We start from the raw sequence: 18,970 nt of genomic DNA on the forward strand, positions 1-18,970 counted from the left end.
TAAGATGGAGCCACCACAAAGGAGCTATTTAATGAAACGCGTGATTATACGACCCTTGAAACTCGCTTTCCTGCCTCACATCTCTTGTTCTGTGGAGGTGAAGAGCAACACAAAGTAGAGATTAATGACTGATGCATGCACAGCAATGCAGTTCTTTACCCGAGAAATGTCACCAGCTCAAAATAGATCAACAGTTTGAATAAGGAAAAAGATAATTAAAATGAACTCAGATTTCTCCACCCTTACCCCACAGGAACAGAGAAGTGGAATAATTGATGTTTTCTTTTTTCTCAGGGAAGCAGAAACTGGAGACAACAAGCTCGGATTGCTTTTGTCTTCGCACCCTTGTTTTCCTGTTGTGTTGTCCTCAGAATAGCACACAATAGGATATTGGAAGAACAATATTTTTTGACTCTTATTCTTCTGACATCTAAGATACTTTTATCAGCAGCCCTACCTCCAGGATGAAATATCACACTGGTCCTTAAAAGTGAAGGAAAAATTAATTTCAAGATGAATTGCGTCTTACTGGGATCTTGTGATTCAGCCTGAATATAGCTGCAGGAAGCCTTTGTGTCATTGTTCACCCTCGGAAGATGAAAGGGGATATGCTCTTGAGCTGTGTAACTTAATTTGATTTATAACTCTAAAATTATGGCGAGGTGTCAAAAAGGGGGAAGGCTGTGTCATTGTTCATTTTGCCCTTTCGCTTTTTTCTCATCCCAGAGCTAGATTAAAGTTTAGAAGAATAAAACAGAAAAGAAATCATCAAGAACTTGGCTTGTGGCTAAACCTTTAATCTTAAAGGTACATTTCACAATTTGGGAATGACAACTATTGAACAGTGTCTGAAGCTGACAGCAATGTGAATGATTTAATAAAGGGGAGAGTTTGGGAACTTTATATTAGAAATGTAATGTTACATCTTCAAACGGAGTTTATGTATAGTGTAAAGTAGATCCTACCAAGGGTTGGTCATTTTATCCAGCATACACTGTTTGTTATATTCGTTAAAACGGTCTTTACACCCCGACAGAAGTCAGTAAAAAGAGCTGTCATCTTTAGCCGCTGTTATCCTGTAAAAACTCCCAATTACTGCGCTGAGGTCCAGACAGATCAAACACCTCCCTGGCTAACTGTGCATACTCAAATCGCAGCACCACCACTGGATGTATTCCACGTCTACCAAAGGATAGCCGAGAACGCTCAGCTGACCACTGCCCACTGCCACGGTTACTTTAACTCGGTAGACAGAGGTACGTGAGGGGATGTTACGTTTCAAATTCTGCTGGCTTTCCAGAATTACCCATCCTGCCTTTGAGTCATGAAACCGTGCTTTGACATTTTCCAAAAATTTTAGCAGGTTTACTTCAAAGGTCAAAGGTCAATTTTTTTTATAGCGCGCTTTAAAACAAACACGGTTTGTCCCAAAGGCCTTTAGAGCAAGCATAAAAACAAACTTTCCAAAAGAATTTCAGAAAACACATTACATAGAAATAAAATTATTAACACAACTCATGAAAAGAAGAAATACACAGTGTGGTCATATAAACAGACTGACAAACAGGAATACATGCAAAAACAAACTTACACACACACACACACACACACACACACACACACACAAATGAAGGTTCCAATTAAGCGAGGTAAAATGCAAATCAAGTGAGTGAAGGCAAGTGAATAAAAATGTGTCAGGCCGTTTTTCAAGGCATGCTGCAGTTCTAATATGTATTGGAAGGATATTCCAGAGTGTTGTTGCTGCTTCGGAGAGAGACAAGGTCCCGTCTCTTAACAGTTTACGACGTGTATACCTGGGATGGTAAATAGAGGATCTGAGGGTTGTGGCTGTACTGTATGGAGGTACAAGTTCTGTAATATAGGTTGGAGTCAGGTTAGACACAAACAGAAGAATTATGAATGGAATTCCATAACTGATGGGAAGCCAGTGCAGTGATGCTTGGTTGTGATATGTTCCTGTTTATTTTAGCCCGATGGAAGTCTGGCTGCGGCATTCTGGACAGAGCTGTAATCTATCTATGTATGGAAGCCTGGTTGATACCAATAATACATTTACAGTAATCAAGTCTAGATGATATCATGTGCGTCTCTGAAGACTAAAAGGGTTCCGAAAAAGTTTACATGAATTATCACTTGAGTGATGTCATTTAGGGTTGAAGACTGGGTTTGCTATGTTTACATGATAACAACTTTCAAAGTGCATAAGCTGCTATTCATCTTTAGGTTATATCTGCTGCTGATGTTAGAGTTACACCTACATCTCAGACCAAACTGTCAATGGTCAAGTTGTATTGTGGAAAATGACCCAGTAATGACCCTGCCTCCAAACACTTTTAGTGATCAGTTCAAATTATTGTGGAGAGGATTTTTTTTTTAATTCTAAGTGTCATATTATTTAAAGATCATGGCGGTAGGGTGTTACATGTTTTAAGGAAAGGAGAGAGTCTAAAGGAAATGTTAATAATGCCGGGAGGGTCATCCTTCCCTTTGCTCCCCATCCCATCACTTTTTGGCTGAGCTCCATATTTCTCCTGCTGGAGTCTCTGTTCTGGTATACTTCAGTGTGGTCTACCCTGGAGCTCAACACCTCGACTGTGCATGTTCTCCATCCCCAACCCCTTTTTCTTTCTCTCTCACTCTGTTTCCTGGCCCTGTGTGTGTGACCGGGCACATCCAGGCACTGGGGGTTGAGTTATTAATGCCCGAGGAGGCAGAGAGATGATTTCATTGCGTATTCAGGTGTGGGGATGGATGGCTTTCAGAGGCAGCCAGGGGAGTGCTGGAGAGGAGAGCCTCTGCGGAGAATAAATATACCTGTCTCTGCTGCTGATGCATCGCTCCACACTCACTGCAATGCAAATCAAACCACTCTCCCAGCCCCACTAACTGCCTTCTGTATTTTCAAAGATTCCTACCTGGACCCCCCACCACCGGGTGCTCAGACCCCCCACCCCACCCCACCCCACATACACTCAGATGAGGCATTCAGGCATGCTGACTTCTCAGGGCACAGTTTGATTCCCATTTGTTGATCATAAGACAGGCATCCGTGCCCCATCATCACACTACGTTTCCCAGGTGACTTCACAGGTTCAGGTGTTCATTAGCCATCCTGGCTGCCACGTAATTAAGGGCAGATGCTGCAACATTAAAGTGAAGGTTGTGGATGAATACCTGGCATTGACATCAGCTTTTACATGTTTTTTTTTTTTTTTGTTGCAGTAAATGAGACACAGGTTTGAAGTGTTTTGGTCTCCGTCTTTATATTGGATGCTTTTTCTGTTGTTTCTTTGTCGATTTAAAAAAATAACAAAAGTACACAGCTGTGTGTGTGTGTGTGTGTGTGTGTGTGTGTGTGTGTGTGTGTGTTCATCACTTGTTTCCTCACTGTGTCTGATTATTTATTTTCCGCTGACGCTGAATGTGATACTTTCACATTCAATGCCAACTTCTAGCAGCCAGGTTCCAAAAAATACCAAGGAAAACAAGACCAAGGACAATTTATTTTATTTAACAGCTAAACATTTTATTTTGATTTGTTATCAAAGACTGGTTTCAATAGAAATGCCCCTCATTGCTTTCTTGCAAATGCAAGTTTAGAAGATTAATACCAGTCACATTTTTCTGCTAACAAGCAAACATTTAAGTGCAACTCTTCCTGCTCATAATATTGGGTGTGTAATTGTTTTCAAGTTAGCAAGGAGCCTTCCTTGTCTTCTAGAGATGACTTTCAACTAAAACAAATTTGCTACAGGGAATTTATTTGGACAAATATTTGGAAAATATAAAAGGAGACTGGAAACACTTTTGTACGTATAATTAAGTTAGTTTGGTTATGTTTAGTACAAAAAATGTCAGAAGTGACTTGAGACATACGATCTTTTTTTAAATAAAGAAAATAAACATGTGTTTATATTTATCAATGTTTCCTGACTTTTATCAGTGCTTCTTCTCAAACACAGACTGGAGTGTGGATTCAAAGTGTCCACTCTGGTGACACAGTCCTGCACTCTGTATACTTGCCAACTACAAAAGTCAAACCTTTGCCTCAGGGATGTTTAATACATTTAGTGTTTTTTATAGTAAAAAAAAGTAATCTTTGTACATCCATAATCCAGCAGATTTATCAACACCTGTTACTCTATAATTTAAAGATGAAAAATAATACAAGAGTGGTGGAATGTCGGCTCACACTGTACGATTGAATCGTTTACGACACGCAACCAAAGCTCAAGATTCAGTTGTTCACATTTTAAGGCACGACCAGAGAGCTCACAGTACGAGTTCAATTGAGATGGAGCGTTGACAATCAGCAGTCAAGTTTCCTTTGAAAACTCGCAAAGACAAAAGTTAAAGTCAGATCTCCGTGTATTTCAGTTTTCTCATTTCTAATACAAACACCATCAAAAACGCTCCCACCCTCTTACACGCTAACACACTGAGCATCACTCACAAAAACATGCTAACTAGCTGCTAAATCACAACAACTATTCCCTGTCAGCTGGAGGTCTGCGGCTATATCCTGCCAATGTTTCTCTTAGTCATATCTTTAGTGACGGGAGGGGAAGACACATCAAACAGGCGTACCTGTAGGTACATGTGCTGTTTGATGGTTAGCATAGATGCAATCAGAAAAAACATGCCAGAAAATCATCCGACCAATTGGCCATCATGCCCCCCTGTACACTAACAAACAAAATTCAGTCTGAAATAGTTCAGTGTACGATAGACTTTAGATGCTGACACCTTTACATTTTTCTTTGTCATTCAATCAAAATTACTATTCCAAAGTCACTGGTATTCATTTGAATATAATTCATCTGTCTGTCTGAGAGAGACACCCTAATTTTCTCCAAACTCTCTCTGTTTCATTTTCCTGTCAAAGTGTGTTGACTTTTGAAATGCTAGTTTTACCTGACAAGTTTGCACTTGTCCTCTTTCGTCTTTATTTTAAAAAAAAGAAAAAGTTTTTTCCACACACAGTCCCTGCATCTTCCTGAATCTGACAGCACCAAAGCTATTTTACCAGCACTTGGCACTAATGACTAATCCTTCTTTGGTTGTATAATGACGGTTAGCAAACAGCTTTCAGATGAGTACGGCCACTGTCTCGCAGTACTACTGAATTAAAATCAGGCATTGGTAAAACTAATAATAGCTAATAATAACTACTAATATTCACTTTGCACGAACACTTTGCTTTTTCATGAATTAATCACTATTCAAATATTCTAGTATCATGAGCCCTCCCTGATTTAAACTTAATATTCCACTAGCTTCCACTAACAGTTGGAGTCGACTGACAGTGACTCAGAAACCAGATGATGAAACATTGTGCACTCATCACTTTCACACTCAGTTCTGAATGTTGGTAGTTTGATAAGAACATACACAGTGTGACTTTATTTGTTTCTTGACACGAGAGACTTAGCTACCCTCTATAAACAATCTCTTTCATACATTGTGAACAGTGCTGCAAATCAATGAACTCCATTTTATTACAAGATTTTATATATTAAAGGCACGTTGTGATGAAACATTAGTATCAAACTTGCTATATTAACCAAAACAGACAGAAATATTGTCTCAATTAGTTACTTTCACTTAAAATCAAGTCAATGGCTTATGATATATGTTATATTTATTTTCCACACCTCATGTTGCATGTCATTTATATTTTGACATTTTAAATTCTATTCCAGCTCTGGGCTCCACACCGCATGGTAAAGATAGTTTCTGTTTATGCTTCCAGTGACCGTTTTTCAAGAGTTCTAGAAATACTGCTCACTCGCATACACCAGGACATCACAATTATATCACTTTAGCTAATGCGCACCACTCTTAACACATCCACCTCTTTGTGATCTCTCTGAGTGCTTCACATAACAAGTTGGTACTCAAACGAGTACTACTAATTTACAGTCTGGACAGCTCTCGCCTGTGGTGTTAAGACTGCTGTTTCAGTCTGTTCGCTCTCTGCGCTGAATCTTTTAGAAGATTAACGGCAGTGTTTCACATCACATGAACGCTTTTCAATGACAGATCATGCTTTTCTTTGAAGTGTTACAAAATACACAAAGTGAACATTTTCAGATTGCGCTCCGGCGACGGTTCACTCTCCGACTGTGGCTCTAATTTGAAATGTCGCCTTACATATTGTTGTTACTGTGAGGAAGGGCTGGGCCGCTTGTTTAAATTCTCTGTTTGATTCAATCAAGTGGAAAGTTGTCAAAGTTGAAGCACCTCAAATAAGCTTCCTCCAGCGTCCTTATGCTTAAAACATATGCAAATAGAGGGGCTAAGCAAAGACTTTGACAGTGTTCATGGTGCATAGCTGACACTCTAATTAGATAGCAAGGAAGGGGATTATACAAGTAAACAGAGGAAGAGATACCAAATCTAACACACAGGGCAACATGTGACTCTAAAACTGATAGAAGAGCCACCCACTTGATTAACTGCACAAATAAAACCAGGGAGCATGCTCTGTTTTTATGTTTGCTTCTGACTGAGGTGGCAAATTGGGCTGTCTCATAAACAAGTAGCTTCCTTCCTTTATGTCCTTACGAAGTGAAAGAGAAGCACTGCTCATCACTTTCACTGTGTACGTCTGAATACATTTGGGTTGGCTATAAAATCAAAGAGGTTTTGTATTGATATATGGATGAATATAAGTCACTGTAAAACAAACATGAAATGAGTGTTAAATGGCAAAACTCCTTAAACTGAGTGTATAAATCCCCCCTCCATCATCATCCTCATCTTCTTCTCCTTCAGGAAGAGACACAGCGTGTTCCTTCCTAAGGCCAACAATGTACGATCAACATGCAGCAAAGCCGTCCTCATAGATCAGAGACATGGATGGGCATAGCTACAGACAGACTTGCCAAAAAAACATTTCATAACCGTTGGAGATTCATAATGTTTTTGAGTTTGTTCGCCTCTAAAATAATAAAGTAGCCAATCAATTTTGATCTTTTGCCTGTAATCATGTTGGCTTAACTGGATGGAAATCCCAAGAAATTAATAATAGACTGATTATTTTGGATTAACTGTTAATATCTAAAGATCATCGTCTAATTTTTCTCATTTCATAACGCTTCGGTTTCTTTGTTTTGTTTTTTAAAACTTGAAAAACTGAAGAGATCCATTCAATTTTCTTTTTGGGGCACTGGTGTCGCAGTGGGCAGTGCGCGCGCCCCATCTATGGAAGCTTTGCTCCTCCAAGCGGGCGGCCCAGGTTTGAATCCCAACTGTGGCTCCTTTCCCGCATATCATTCCCTACTCTCTCTCCCTGATTTCTGACTCTATCCACTGTCCTATCTCTCCATTAAAGGTACAGAAAGCCCAAAAATAAATCTTAAAAAAAAAAAAGAAAAAATATATTTTTCTTCTTTTCTTTTTTTGAGGATTTTTATTCCTTCCTACTTGTGAGGCTTTTGTCTTCCCATCACATTGTTTATGTCTTCATGTATAATTTGCCTGTTGTAAATTGCAAATATATATATGTACTTTTTTTTTTTTTAATGACAACTTTATTGCATAGAGCTAACAACAACAAAAAATGGAACATTTCTTGACCTCCGCTACTAAATCTTGGCAGTCTGAATCTGACTTTGCTTTGGTCATTGCACTAAATGGTGTAATTATTCAGGTTAAAAGAAATGGCTGCTGACTCCCCCTCACACCCATTGGTCCATGCTGGAGGAGGTGAGAGGCGGAGTGTTTGGTCATGATGGATGATCTTGATCTCTCCCACTGTGCTGTGAGGAGATGACATTCCCCGAGCAGTGCTGGTTTCCTTCTTCTGCACGGTGAGATTTTAGTGGGGAGGAGTCTGCAGGCTTCATTTAGCGAAGCAGCGGGGAATAATATAGTGGCAGTGTTTGGATGTGTCAGGTCCCATATCTCTGGCTGTTCTATTAGAAATAGACCCCAGTGCGGGACAATTAACCCCTGGCCTCAGCAGCAGATCTGTGCAGTAAGAGCCCAGCACGGGGCAATAAATCAAACCCAGAGGGAGAAACACACACTCCCTCCTCTGCTGTGGCTATCACCCAGCAGAGCCAGCTTACAGGATGGTAGATATTCACTGTGTTATCGTATAATCACTAGAGGTGCAGGATCGAGGTAATAGGTTGGCTGTGGGCAAAGATACCCCGAGTGCTGCAGTGAACAAGCGGTGTGGAGAAAGTTCATCCCCGTTGGACCAACTTTTAAACCAAAGATCAACCACATTCTCATCTTCCTTAGTATCTCATGCTGCCTCCTGCTGAGGTGCAAATACATTTCTGTAACAGCAGGCAAGGGTAAAGGTTTTCTTTACCGAGATGACATGTTGGTGGTTGACAAGTCTCAGCTTGGTTTGAGGGAAGGATATCATCACTTTTTGACCTTTTTGACTCCTTGGAACCAAATCGGGAGCACAAAGGTGTCGGTAAGCAAAGTTGAACATTGTGCGGTTAAAGAAATCTATATGGAGGCCAAGTGGGAAATAAACCAGCTTGAGTTTCAACTAAAATGTGTTTGTAACATTGAGTACATAACCCTCAAATACCAGAGGTTGGAGTTAGAATTGAATGATTGGTATATGGTATTGATGATCCTGGCAGGAATATCTATCCTATTTAATCTTGATTTTATTCATTACATTACATTAGTGCAACATTTAAACACATAGATTAGAAACAATAGCATTATTTGTCACATTTTCAAAAATGTTGTTCCTAGATTTTGTATAGAAGTTGTATTCCTGAGACTTTGCATTAAATCATTTTACTGTCAAAACCTTTATCTATTCTCTTTCATTTCTTTTTGTGTCTAAAATTGTTAATTCTGGTTGGTGTTTCTGTTTTGGATTTTGAAAATTTCAAACAACAGAGAATCGAAAAAGACCAAATACTTTGACGTTTCTGTTGTATCTTTCATCACTAGAAGTACACTGATTATTATTATTATTATTCACACTGCCCATATGCCTTTGTTCAGCCTCTAAGCTAAAAAAAAAAAACAAGTCCAACAATGGCAGTACCCTGTTAGTTACTGAAAGCTGTGGCTATCTTCTGCATCAGTAGTAAAAGAGAGAATTATAAATCCTCTCCGCAGTGAGACCGGCTGTTTTTTTTGTCTGCAGGCCGTCATATTGAGACAATTTGTTTAATGGCAGATTAGAGAAAAGAACGAGTGGTGATCAAGCTGCAGACCACAGGGGTCACCTTCAGGAGTGGCTTGTGGTTATTCCTATCATTAGCATGTCACATCTCATGCTGTCCTACTCCAATGATTACTGACACAGGCTCTGGTCTTATGATGGGGCTGCTCAAACTGCCCACTGTTCCACTGTAATTCTCTCACCCATGGACTAATGTGAAATATGGCAACAGATGCAGAGAGCAGCGACTGCAGCACATTATTCAGGACCCAAGAGCCATTAAAGCCATAGCTATTAAATATAATTTGAAAAAATTGGCTTTTTGGCGCATGGAATAGCAGGTTTGTGAGGTATTACAATAATCACTACGTTCCCCAGGGAATCAGCTTCTCCAAAATGTTATCACTGTTTGTATGCTTTTGTGGATTGGTTTTGGGGTATGTCTTGTTTGTGAATGTTTTATGGGATTGGGTAATTCTCCTCAGGTGCCGGGCAAGTACTGTTTTACCCGGGGTTATTGTGAGTCTGAAGTAATTATAACTCATTGCTTGACTTGTTTGAGAGAAAATGTGAATATTTGAACACATTTCATTTGTGTGACATCAAATGTGGACCGCACATCCAGGCTTTTGGACTTTGACAATTCAATTCACGATGGTGCTCATAGTCACAGTTAATGCCTTGTTTTTTATGATGCAGTTAGAAGCATTAAATTTTGTTTACCATAATCATGTGTCCACATATTGTTGAGATTTTTATTCTGAGTTAGCTTCTACTACACATAATCTGTTGTCAATGTATTGCACTATTTTTTGTATTATTCTCACCCGAAAACAAAATGACCTCTTGCTTTTATATTCATGTTTATGCATGGGCACAATTGCAAAGAGTGGAATATGTGTGTGGGAGGTCCACACATTACCAGTGTGACTGTTCAAGGGTTGCTTTATTCATCTTTTTTTTCTGTGCAGCCAGAGCTGAGTGGCATCAGATCAAATGTATGACTCATGGGAAGCATCGGTTGTAGCCGCATTGCAAAGCCACATTAGCTTGTCAGGGTGAATTGTTCTTTTTAAAAAGTAAAGTCAGGTCATCGCTCTGCTCTAAGAGAGTACAGGGAGGAGGTCAGCGTGGCTGCAGAGCACTTTTCATTGTGGCTGGCTGCTGGGTTTGGCAGTAGTTCAAGTTTACATTCAGTGAATATCAGAGATATTTTAAGGTTGTAAATATTCGCTCTTAAAACCAAACTTTCTTACCATGTTTGCTGCAACTGTTTTAGAATTTTTTCCCTCTTTTTTTTTTTCAGCAGCAGGCTGCACGTTTGAAGAGGATTCAGATCCCAACCTGTGTGACTTCGCCCAGGGGGAGGAGGATGACTTTGACTGGCTGCTGTTTCGGACGTACAGCTCGCCTTACACCAGCTCTGACCTCCTGCGGGGTAAGTGCTCCTTCCTCCTACTTACACTGAAACACAGAAGGTTCACGCTGCACAGACTCAGCAGCCATTCTTTTGTGGCATCCCTACAGTTGTTGTCTGCTACTGTTTCTTTTAAATGTAATAAATAGTTTTCTGTATGAAGCAGTGAGGCAGGCGTATCATAAAAGTGCGACTGTGTGAACCAGCCTTTACATGTCCAGCCTCCATTATGCATCAGCTTTAATGAAGACCCCAGATTTGCCTGCTTCCCGCTTACCCCAAGGATAATTTTATGTTAACCAGCCTCACAGGACTAATGGAAACCAGCATTTTCCTGCCATCATCCTCTCTACTGCTGGTTGCCGGAGGGAGATGGCATGCATAGTTTATAAGGCGCTCCTCCGTCTCTGCATTAACAAATACCTACAGGGATCTGACAAAGAGAAGAGTGCTGTTTCAGCTTCTCAGCAGAAACACCAGTGGCAGCGGTGGGCTCTCTGCTAGCGTACTGCTACACTGGAAACTTAGAGTATGATTAAGGAGCAGACCAACCAATCAATCAGATATGGTAATATGGACAGGACCATTCCATGAAAACATATTATCGTGATCATGAGAGGGACAAATAACTAAGAAAACTTTACAAGCTTGGAATAAAGATCAGATTTTATTTGACAGTCTATAAAAAAAGATTCATTAAAAGGAACACATTTAAAGATGACGATGTAGGGGAAATACTGTAAATCATTTTGAAATAATACATGGCAGCGTCAGAAAGTACTTCATCCTGTTACAAAAGGTATCCTCTCTTGTATTCCTGTAAAATGGTCTAAACTGTCCTGCAGGGATAAATGCTGTTATTTTTTAAAAGCTGCATAGTTGTGATTTTGATTCATGGGAACAAAACTCCTTCCTGTCCTCAGGCGTCTTTCAATAGAAAAGTGAAATAAATCCCAAATTTCATCCTAAACTCTCAAACTGCACCCCGTTCACCTTCACGTCATCGGCATTCTGGGGAGAATCCGCCTGCAGCCAACTGCCAATTCTCGGCAGGCGATGTGATAATTAATATTTTTCCCTTTGGGTTTAATTAAAACTTCCTGCCATGGCATTTAAAGCGATTGGGGGCCTCCAGTGGAGCAGAGTAGCACAGGTGGAGTGAGGCAGGTACTGTAACCTGCGCATGATGAGACGGCTCAATCGATCAGCTCGGAGAACCAGGAGACAAATTTAGTCTAATTTATGATCCGCTCATCCTTCAGCTCTGCAGGAGAAGCAGTGTAATGCTCATGTTCTTCATGTGATGGGTGGCCTTACATATTGACAACACTGAGCCTTCGTTAGTCGCACCATGGCATTTTCACTGACACAAGAAATGTTTTCTTTCTTGTCTTTTTTTTCCCTTCTTACTCTCCGAATTAATCCCCCTCCGTTGACTTCTAAACATGTCTCACATTAGGCAGCCAAGGTGGGGGGATAACAAGAGTTTACGAGATAAGGCTATTTACATTGGACCAGTATTAACTTTGCGAGGCTGAGAAACTGGTGTCGAGGGAAGATTAGTAAACACAGCTGAGATAGCAGAAGCTTGTGGCTCCCAGGAGAAATTACAGACCGCCGTTCCCATGAAAGAGAAGAGTCTTAGAAAAAAAAGGGACGATAAAATGTGGTGAGATCTTAATAAGAATGTCCCATTTTTATCACTCTCTTCTTTATTTTGAATTAGGTGTGAGATGCCTGGTTGCAATTGATAATCTTTGGGTCTCTTGCTGTTTTAATGAACAAGTTCAGCTTGCAGGATGACGACCTTGTAAAGAAATATGTGTGTGCGTGTCAAGTGTACCCCCATTTTCTGAAAGGCAGATGTATCAGGTTGAAACGTTACAGGTCTGCTGCACTATCCTTTCCAAAGTATCAGTCTGGCTCCTAAATGAAAAATCCATTGAAAACCTTTTAAAGCTTTAAAGAAAGATGATTATAATATATCTCACTTTCCTTGTCCACTTTGTAAAGCATTGTAGTCCACCAGTTCTTTAACGACAGGTTAAACGTGGATCTTTAGCTGAAATACAATGGAGATTAAAAGCAGCCTTTTCTGTTTTTTGACATGAACAGTTCAGGAGAAACCAAAACAAATCTGTTTCTTATACTTGCTACAAACCTGAATACAACAGAGTGGGCTATTTAAGTATGTGTCTTAACTCTTTTTAAATAACTGGGAAAAGACGGCAGATTACTTGCATGAAAGAATCAAAACATTTATAGTTGGATATTAGGTGGTTTCCACTCACAGAAATCACTTATTAACCTGCCCTTTTATTACACTGGTGTATAAAGTAGGCATAGTGATCATCTGCTGAGTGATTGGCTGTTAAAAAGAGCAACTGTTACGCCCCACCATAAGGCGGCTCTATGGGGATAACAACAAACCACACATTGACCCTGGAAAATACCTAAAACACCTTAACAAAGTCAAACCAGTGGATTAATTAACAGACAAACGAAATGATTAAACAAAGATCACCTTAAAACTAACGAAACTAACACAGCAACACACAGTCCCCGCACAGCAGTCCCAACTCCCAGAGGCCGCACCTTCCTGAAGCCAGCACTGGCCTTTTAAGTGCTGAGCCAGGTTGAGTCATTAACAGCTTCACCTGGGCAGAGCTGAAGGCAACGGGAAGTGGAGAAGGAACAAACAGCATAGGGAAACATACATCCGTAACAAAAACTTAAAATAATCTTTTCAAGGACCTGAATTCAAACAATTACACGGTTAACAAAACGCCATCTGAAGGTTGTATAGTTTACTTGAGTGGCTAAGAAGAAAAGTGAAACACTTACATTTTTCTAAATTCTTTGAATCCACGTCCTGAAAAAGAAAAAAGAAACTAGTGCCTTGGTTACCCACAATGTAGCTTGAAGGCTAACGGTATTGTCTTGAATACAGATGCGTCATACTAAAAACCTTCTAGCCACAAGTTGTTAAAGCAGAGATAAAGCAGAGATGAGTTCCAGAGGTCTGTTAAGCTCGTTTTTCTTTTGTAAATAAATCACCCCAAATCCATTTGCTAACTTTAGCCCCAAATGACACTGACTGCAGTGAATATTATCAGATTGTATGAAGCTCCTTCTGACATCACAACGGGCTTTATACAAGTATTTTCACACGCTTTTACTTCCCAAGACCTCTAAAAGACTTTGATGTGTAAAATATTCTGCTTGCAACCACTCATTAGGGTTCAGTGACTGTCGTATGAGCTACTAAAAGACCCCCATCTCAACTCTCTGTGTGCGAGGTGTTTGTTTCTGCCACAACTCTCGCTCTCTTATCTACCTCAGCAGACAAAAAAATGTCTCTTAGATGTGCTGAAATTGAGGCTTTAGTTTCTAGCTGAGTCATACAGAAGTGTTCTGACAGTTCTGAAATATAGTGGTGAAATATGCCACTGCTTCTTTATCACTATGTGCTGCATGCTAATCTCCAAATCCCCCCCCCCCCCCCCCCCCTCTCCCTATCTCAAAATGTTTCCTATGCTGTCCAGTGGCACACATACGGTGAAGGTAACTTTCACAAAGAGGCTCTGCTGCAGGCTGCTTCCATTTGTGTGTTTGTACATCATTTTTCAACAAGCTACGAGGTGAATTGATTGGTTGTTTTATTAGCTATGAGAACAATAGATGCTTTAATAAATGTCCTTAGACATGAATGTACTCTAAAGCTTGATGGGACCTCGTGTCTCAGAAAGGTTAAGCCTTACATGAAGAATTGCTTTGAGCATTATCTTGGGGTCAGAGCCTGGTCAATGGGCACATATTGTAGCAGCAGGCTCAATGTAATGACCTTAACAAAGCTAATTCATACAGTGAAAACACACAGTCCTCCATCTGTATCCGTTCCTCTGCCGGTTGTCTGTGGAGGACAATGTCATATCTTCTGGCCTTTATTATCTGTCACCTCTAACCCCTGCCTGGCCCCAGGCACACACACACACACACACACACACACACACACACACACACACACACACACACACACACACACACACACACACACACACACACACACACACACACACACACCACAGAGCCACTGCCTGTCAGTGCTTGTGTGTCATGGACAGGACCTCGAGATTCATCTGCGTCTGTGAAAGGACGAGGCAGAGCGAGGAGACAGATACATCTGCTGTAGGAGTGTGTTGTTATCAGAGCTGACCAGCCGTCCTCACCGGTTTAATACCCTATTACACTGCCCTCCTTCACCTTCCACGGCCGCAAGTCTACTTTACTTCGTATAAAATATATCACCCCCATTTTAAAGGTCTCCATATATAGTTCTTCTCCAAAAGGTTAGTACCGCTCTTATAAGATTTTTTGATGGATATTCTTGCAGATGTGCTACTTGAAACCCAGTAGATACTTTTTAATGAAGAGCTTAGTGCTTTCAAATAAACTCTGTGTTACTCAAGACAAATACATAAAGACTTATAAAAACAGATATTTAATTTATAGGCTGTATTAAAATACAAGTGAGACAGAGAAAAGTCAACCTGTTTAAAGTTGCTCATGCATTTTTCTATAGAAACAATGACATGTTATTTTCAAAATGTATATATTAGACATTAATTTGAACACAATTATATATATATATATATATATATAAAAAAATAAAAAAAGCACGTACGCACAAACACACACTGTTATAGATTTAGTATAGGGGGCTCCAAGGAAAAAATGTTGAACCACTGTTAAAGGACATTTGCTTGTAGACAAGTTTTTTCAGAAAGCTGTCCCTCTGTTTCTAAAGGGGTTAGGTATATTTCTGTTATTGAGATTCAGAAAATAGAAGAAAAAATACACTGGTGAGGATTTGAAAGGCGAGCAGATATTTGGAGCCTGAAGTCATGGTTGAGTAAATCTTAATAAAAAGTGATGCAACGGCTTAAGCAGTGTATCAGCTTTAACAGGCTTGGCTTCAAGGATAAAACTGTGGGATGAGGAACGAAATAACAAATGAAAGAAAATGGCTTGTTGTTTATTTTCAGGGATAGTACCACATCTTTTGTACATGGATAGAGGTTGAAGAGAGAGAGAGAGAGAGATAGTGTATTATTTTCATTTAACTTTGGTTACAGAGGACAAGCGTTCCCTTGAAGATGTGTGTGTGTGTGTGTGTGTGTGTGTGTGTGTGTGTGTGTGTGTGTGTGTGTGTGTGTGTGTGTGTGTGTGTGTGTGTGTGTGTGTGTGTGTGTGTGTGTGTGTGTGTGTGTGTGTGTGTGTGTGTGTGTGTGTGTGTGTGTGTGTGTGTGTGTGTGTGTGTGTGTGTGTGTGTGTGTGTGTGTATTCAAGCCAAATGATCCACCCACTGATTCCTCTAATCAAAACACCTTCAGTGAGAGAGGGAGGAACTAATTAGTGAAATAAGCAGCTGGAGTATTGGGTTGGAATGAAAACCTACAGAGGACCGGACACCAGCCGCTCACAGGGATAATAACTTATGACTCATTACTTCTAGACAAAGAAGATCATATTTATTGATCACTGATGTGTAATATAAATGTCTGAAAGCTCTTTCTCCTATTAAAGCACTACTGAATTACCTTTCAACTCATAGAAGCATTAAAATCAAACAAATTAAATGAATTGTTATCCAGGGAAGTGTACTAGGCTCCCTTTATGTTTATTCAATAAGGTAAAGAGGAGTCGTTTATGTGAATGATGGAGATCTTTTGTTTCCAGAGCAGACATAGTGAGTCTAACTGAAGTTTACTGTGTGACTGCTTCTATTTTTCTCTGTTTCTGCCCCCCCCTACACACACACACACACACACACACACACACACACATAGGTAGGTATGGTAATGCAGCCCCCTTTTGGCTGTTTCTGTCTAATTAGTGTCGCTTTAGAGGGACTGCTAGAGTGCTTTTATCTGTGAGGTTGCCGGTTTAACAACATAATTGAGGCTCCGGAAGCACACTCGGGATGGTATAGCCAAATAGAGGTACTGGGTGAATCACCTTAACTCAGGTGAGATGAAGTGGCTGGTCACTTGAAGCATAAGAGTTCGGCTCATTAAAAAGGCCAGGCGGGTGACAACTGCAACGTAGCTGCAGCTTAATTCATCTTGGCTGCATAAATAAGGACTTTTCTTTTTTTGCTCGCATATAATTGGACCCATTTGACAAACTTAAGCAGATGGAGATTTATTGTTTATCTCACTCTTTAAGCTTTATCACCACAGTTTGTAGAGGAATTAATAGTAAAGCTTGCTGACCTGCAGGGTTATAACATTATGAAGCCTAGCTTTTCTCATATTTTTCTGGTGGGTTTTTGGAAGTGATTTTTTCAAATGATTTATTGTTTTCCATTTGCTTAAAATAATGAATATTTGTGACTGGAGTCTACATGCCAAGCAGTCATGGCTTTGTGTGACGCTCATAAGGAACAGTGCTTTGGGTTTTAGATGTGAAGGTCAATATCCTAACATGCTCACATTGACATACTGAAATGCTGATGACGAGTTTGCTTTTCAGTAGTTTAGATTTGTTAAAATGTTTTCATTAGCTAATTATTCAATTCAAATTCAAATACCTTTTTCAACCCGTTAGGAACTTCAGTGAGCACAGCTCCCATGAATGAAAACACAGCACCAAAACAAACCCTGCACACACACACACACACACACACACACACACACACACACACACACACACACACACACACACACACACACACACACACACACACACACACACACACACACACACTCATCACATTCAACATCATACATATAGGTCATGAATAATGTTATGAAAGGTCAAAAAGAGTGGTGGTCGAACAAAACAAACAGATCAGCCATTCATGAGTCTGATGGATGTGGGTGCAAAAGCTTGACATCACTCTCTCTTAGTCCTGAAGGTGAGCGTACAGTACCTGTGGCCTGAGGGCCGAAGGTTGTGCGTGTGCGTGTGTGTGTGTGTGTGTGTGTGTTTGTGTGTGTGTGTGTGTGTGTGTGTGTGTGTGTGTGTGTGTGTGTGTGTGTGTGTGTGTGTGTGTGTGTGTGTGTGTGTGTGTGTGTGTGTGTGTGTGTGTGTGTCTGTGTGTGTGTGTGCTGATTAGTGGTTCCTGCTGCTGTCTGATTATTTTACTGATTATTGTTATGATACCGTTTAATGGATTGCGATGAATGTTCGACAGGGACCCAAATCAGGTGTTATTAAAAGTTCAAACTGATTACAAAAAAGAAAAAATTGTAAAACACAATCAGGACTGATTGGTGGACTTGAAATTTGTAGAGTATTCTGAGAAAGAAGAGGCGCTGCTTTCACTTGGACAAGAGGGATTCACTGTTTGGTTGGAAGGTAGAGCCTCAGATCAATTATTGTCCCGAGGTATCTGTATGAGTCAACCCTCTCTATAGGCTGCTTGTTGACTGATGGACTAATTAGCACCGAACCCTTGGTACAGCCGAGGCTAATGGGACTAAAATGTGTCTTATTTGTTGAAAAAACAAATTCTGGTACATATATTGATCAGATGATGGCACTAGATGAAGAGTCAGGAGATTTCAATATTAATACAATTCATGTGGAGAGAGAGACACCGAATGTACCGAATTAAATACGATGGTAATGCAATCAACATTTCTATGAAAAACACAAAGACAAGTTACTGCATTTTGGATAACATCAAATCCATTACAATGTGTGCAAAAAAAAAAAAATCCAATCAGAGTTTCAGTGCGCTTTTATCTCCTAAAGTCCTCATTACCAACCATAAATAATAAATGTTTCTTATTGCTTCTAATGTGTTTACAGCCAATATTGAAGTGGGAAGTCTGTGTAAGCTCAGAGCACAGAGCTGTGGTCACAGAGATGGTTGCAAAACTCTCTGCAGTTTTGTATCATCTAATCCATCTAGGGCTCTGTGTTACATTCTTAGTAAGCAGAAGATTAACAGAGTTAAAAGTATCGTTGTGATCAAATGTGAACACTTGAATTAACTTTAAAGCCATTCCTGCTCCCACTGGCTTTGAACGTGTTCTCCAAATATTTGAAGTTTGCTTTCTTCTTCCCTTCTGTTAATCACACACTCCCTCTTTGGTGATCATGAGGCTGGAATAAGCTTTGTATGTGTGCCTGGTGTGGATCGTTTTCAGTGTGTGTGTGTTTGGATATTTCCCAACCTCTGTGCACTCCACTAGTCCCCTGTGTTCAACTTTGCTCCAGCTCTGTCTGAATGTTCACAGATCACAGGCTTCAGGGCCCTGGCAAGTTATGTGAAACCAGAACACACAGATTCCACATATTTCTAAAAATTCTGCTTGTATATAGGTCTGCTTTCACTGCCTCAATACGCATGAATTAGAAATAAACGGAAA

General features: G+C 40.1%; 1 protein-coding gene across 7 annotated transcripts in view; it reads left to right on the forward strand.

Moving 5' to 3' along the window:
- ptprub (protein tyrosine phosphatase receptor type Ub) overlaps nucleotides 1-18,970 on the forward strand; it is a 154,144-nt gene that overhangs the window by 37,212 nt on the left and 97,962 nt on the right. For 4 of the 7 annotated variants that reach the window (XM_061050887.1, XM_061050889.1, XM_061050891.1 and 1 more), the window contains exon 2: nucleotides 10,479-10,610. In XM_061050887.1, coding sequence (XP_060906870.1) covers nucleotides 10,479-10,610 — 132 coding nt within the window. The remainder of the gene's footprint in view (nucleotides 1-10,478; nucleotides 10,611-18,970) is intronic. The other 3 variants (XM_061050888.1, XM_061050890.1, XM_061050894.1) reach the window with 1 other exon arrangement.

Source organism: Labrus mixtus, chromosome 11 (genome assembly GCF_963584025.1).
Source record: "Labrus mixtus chromosome 11, fLabMix1.1, whole genome shotgun sequence".
In the NCBI taxonomy this organism is placed as follows: domain Eukaryota; kingdom Metazoa; phylum Chordata; class Actinopteri; order Labriformes; family Labridae; genus Labrus; species Labrus mixtus.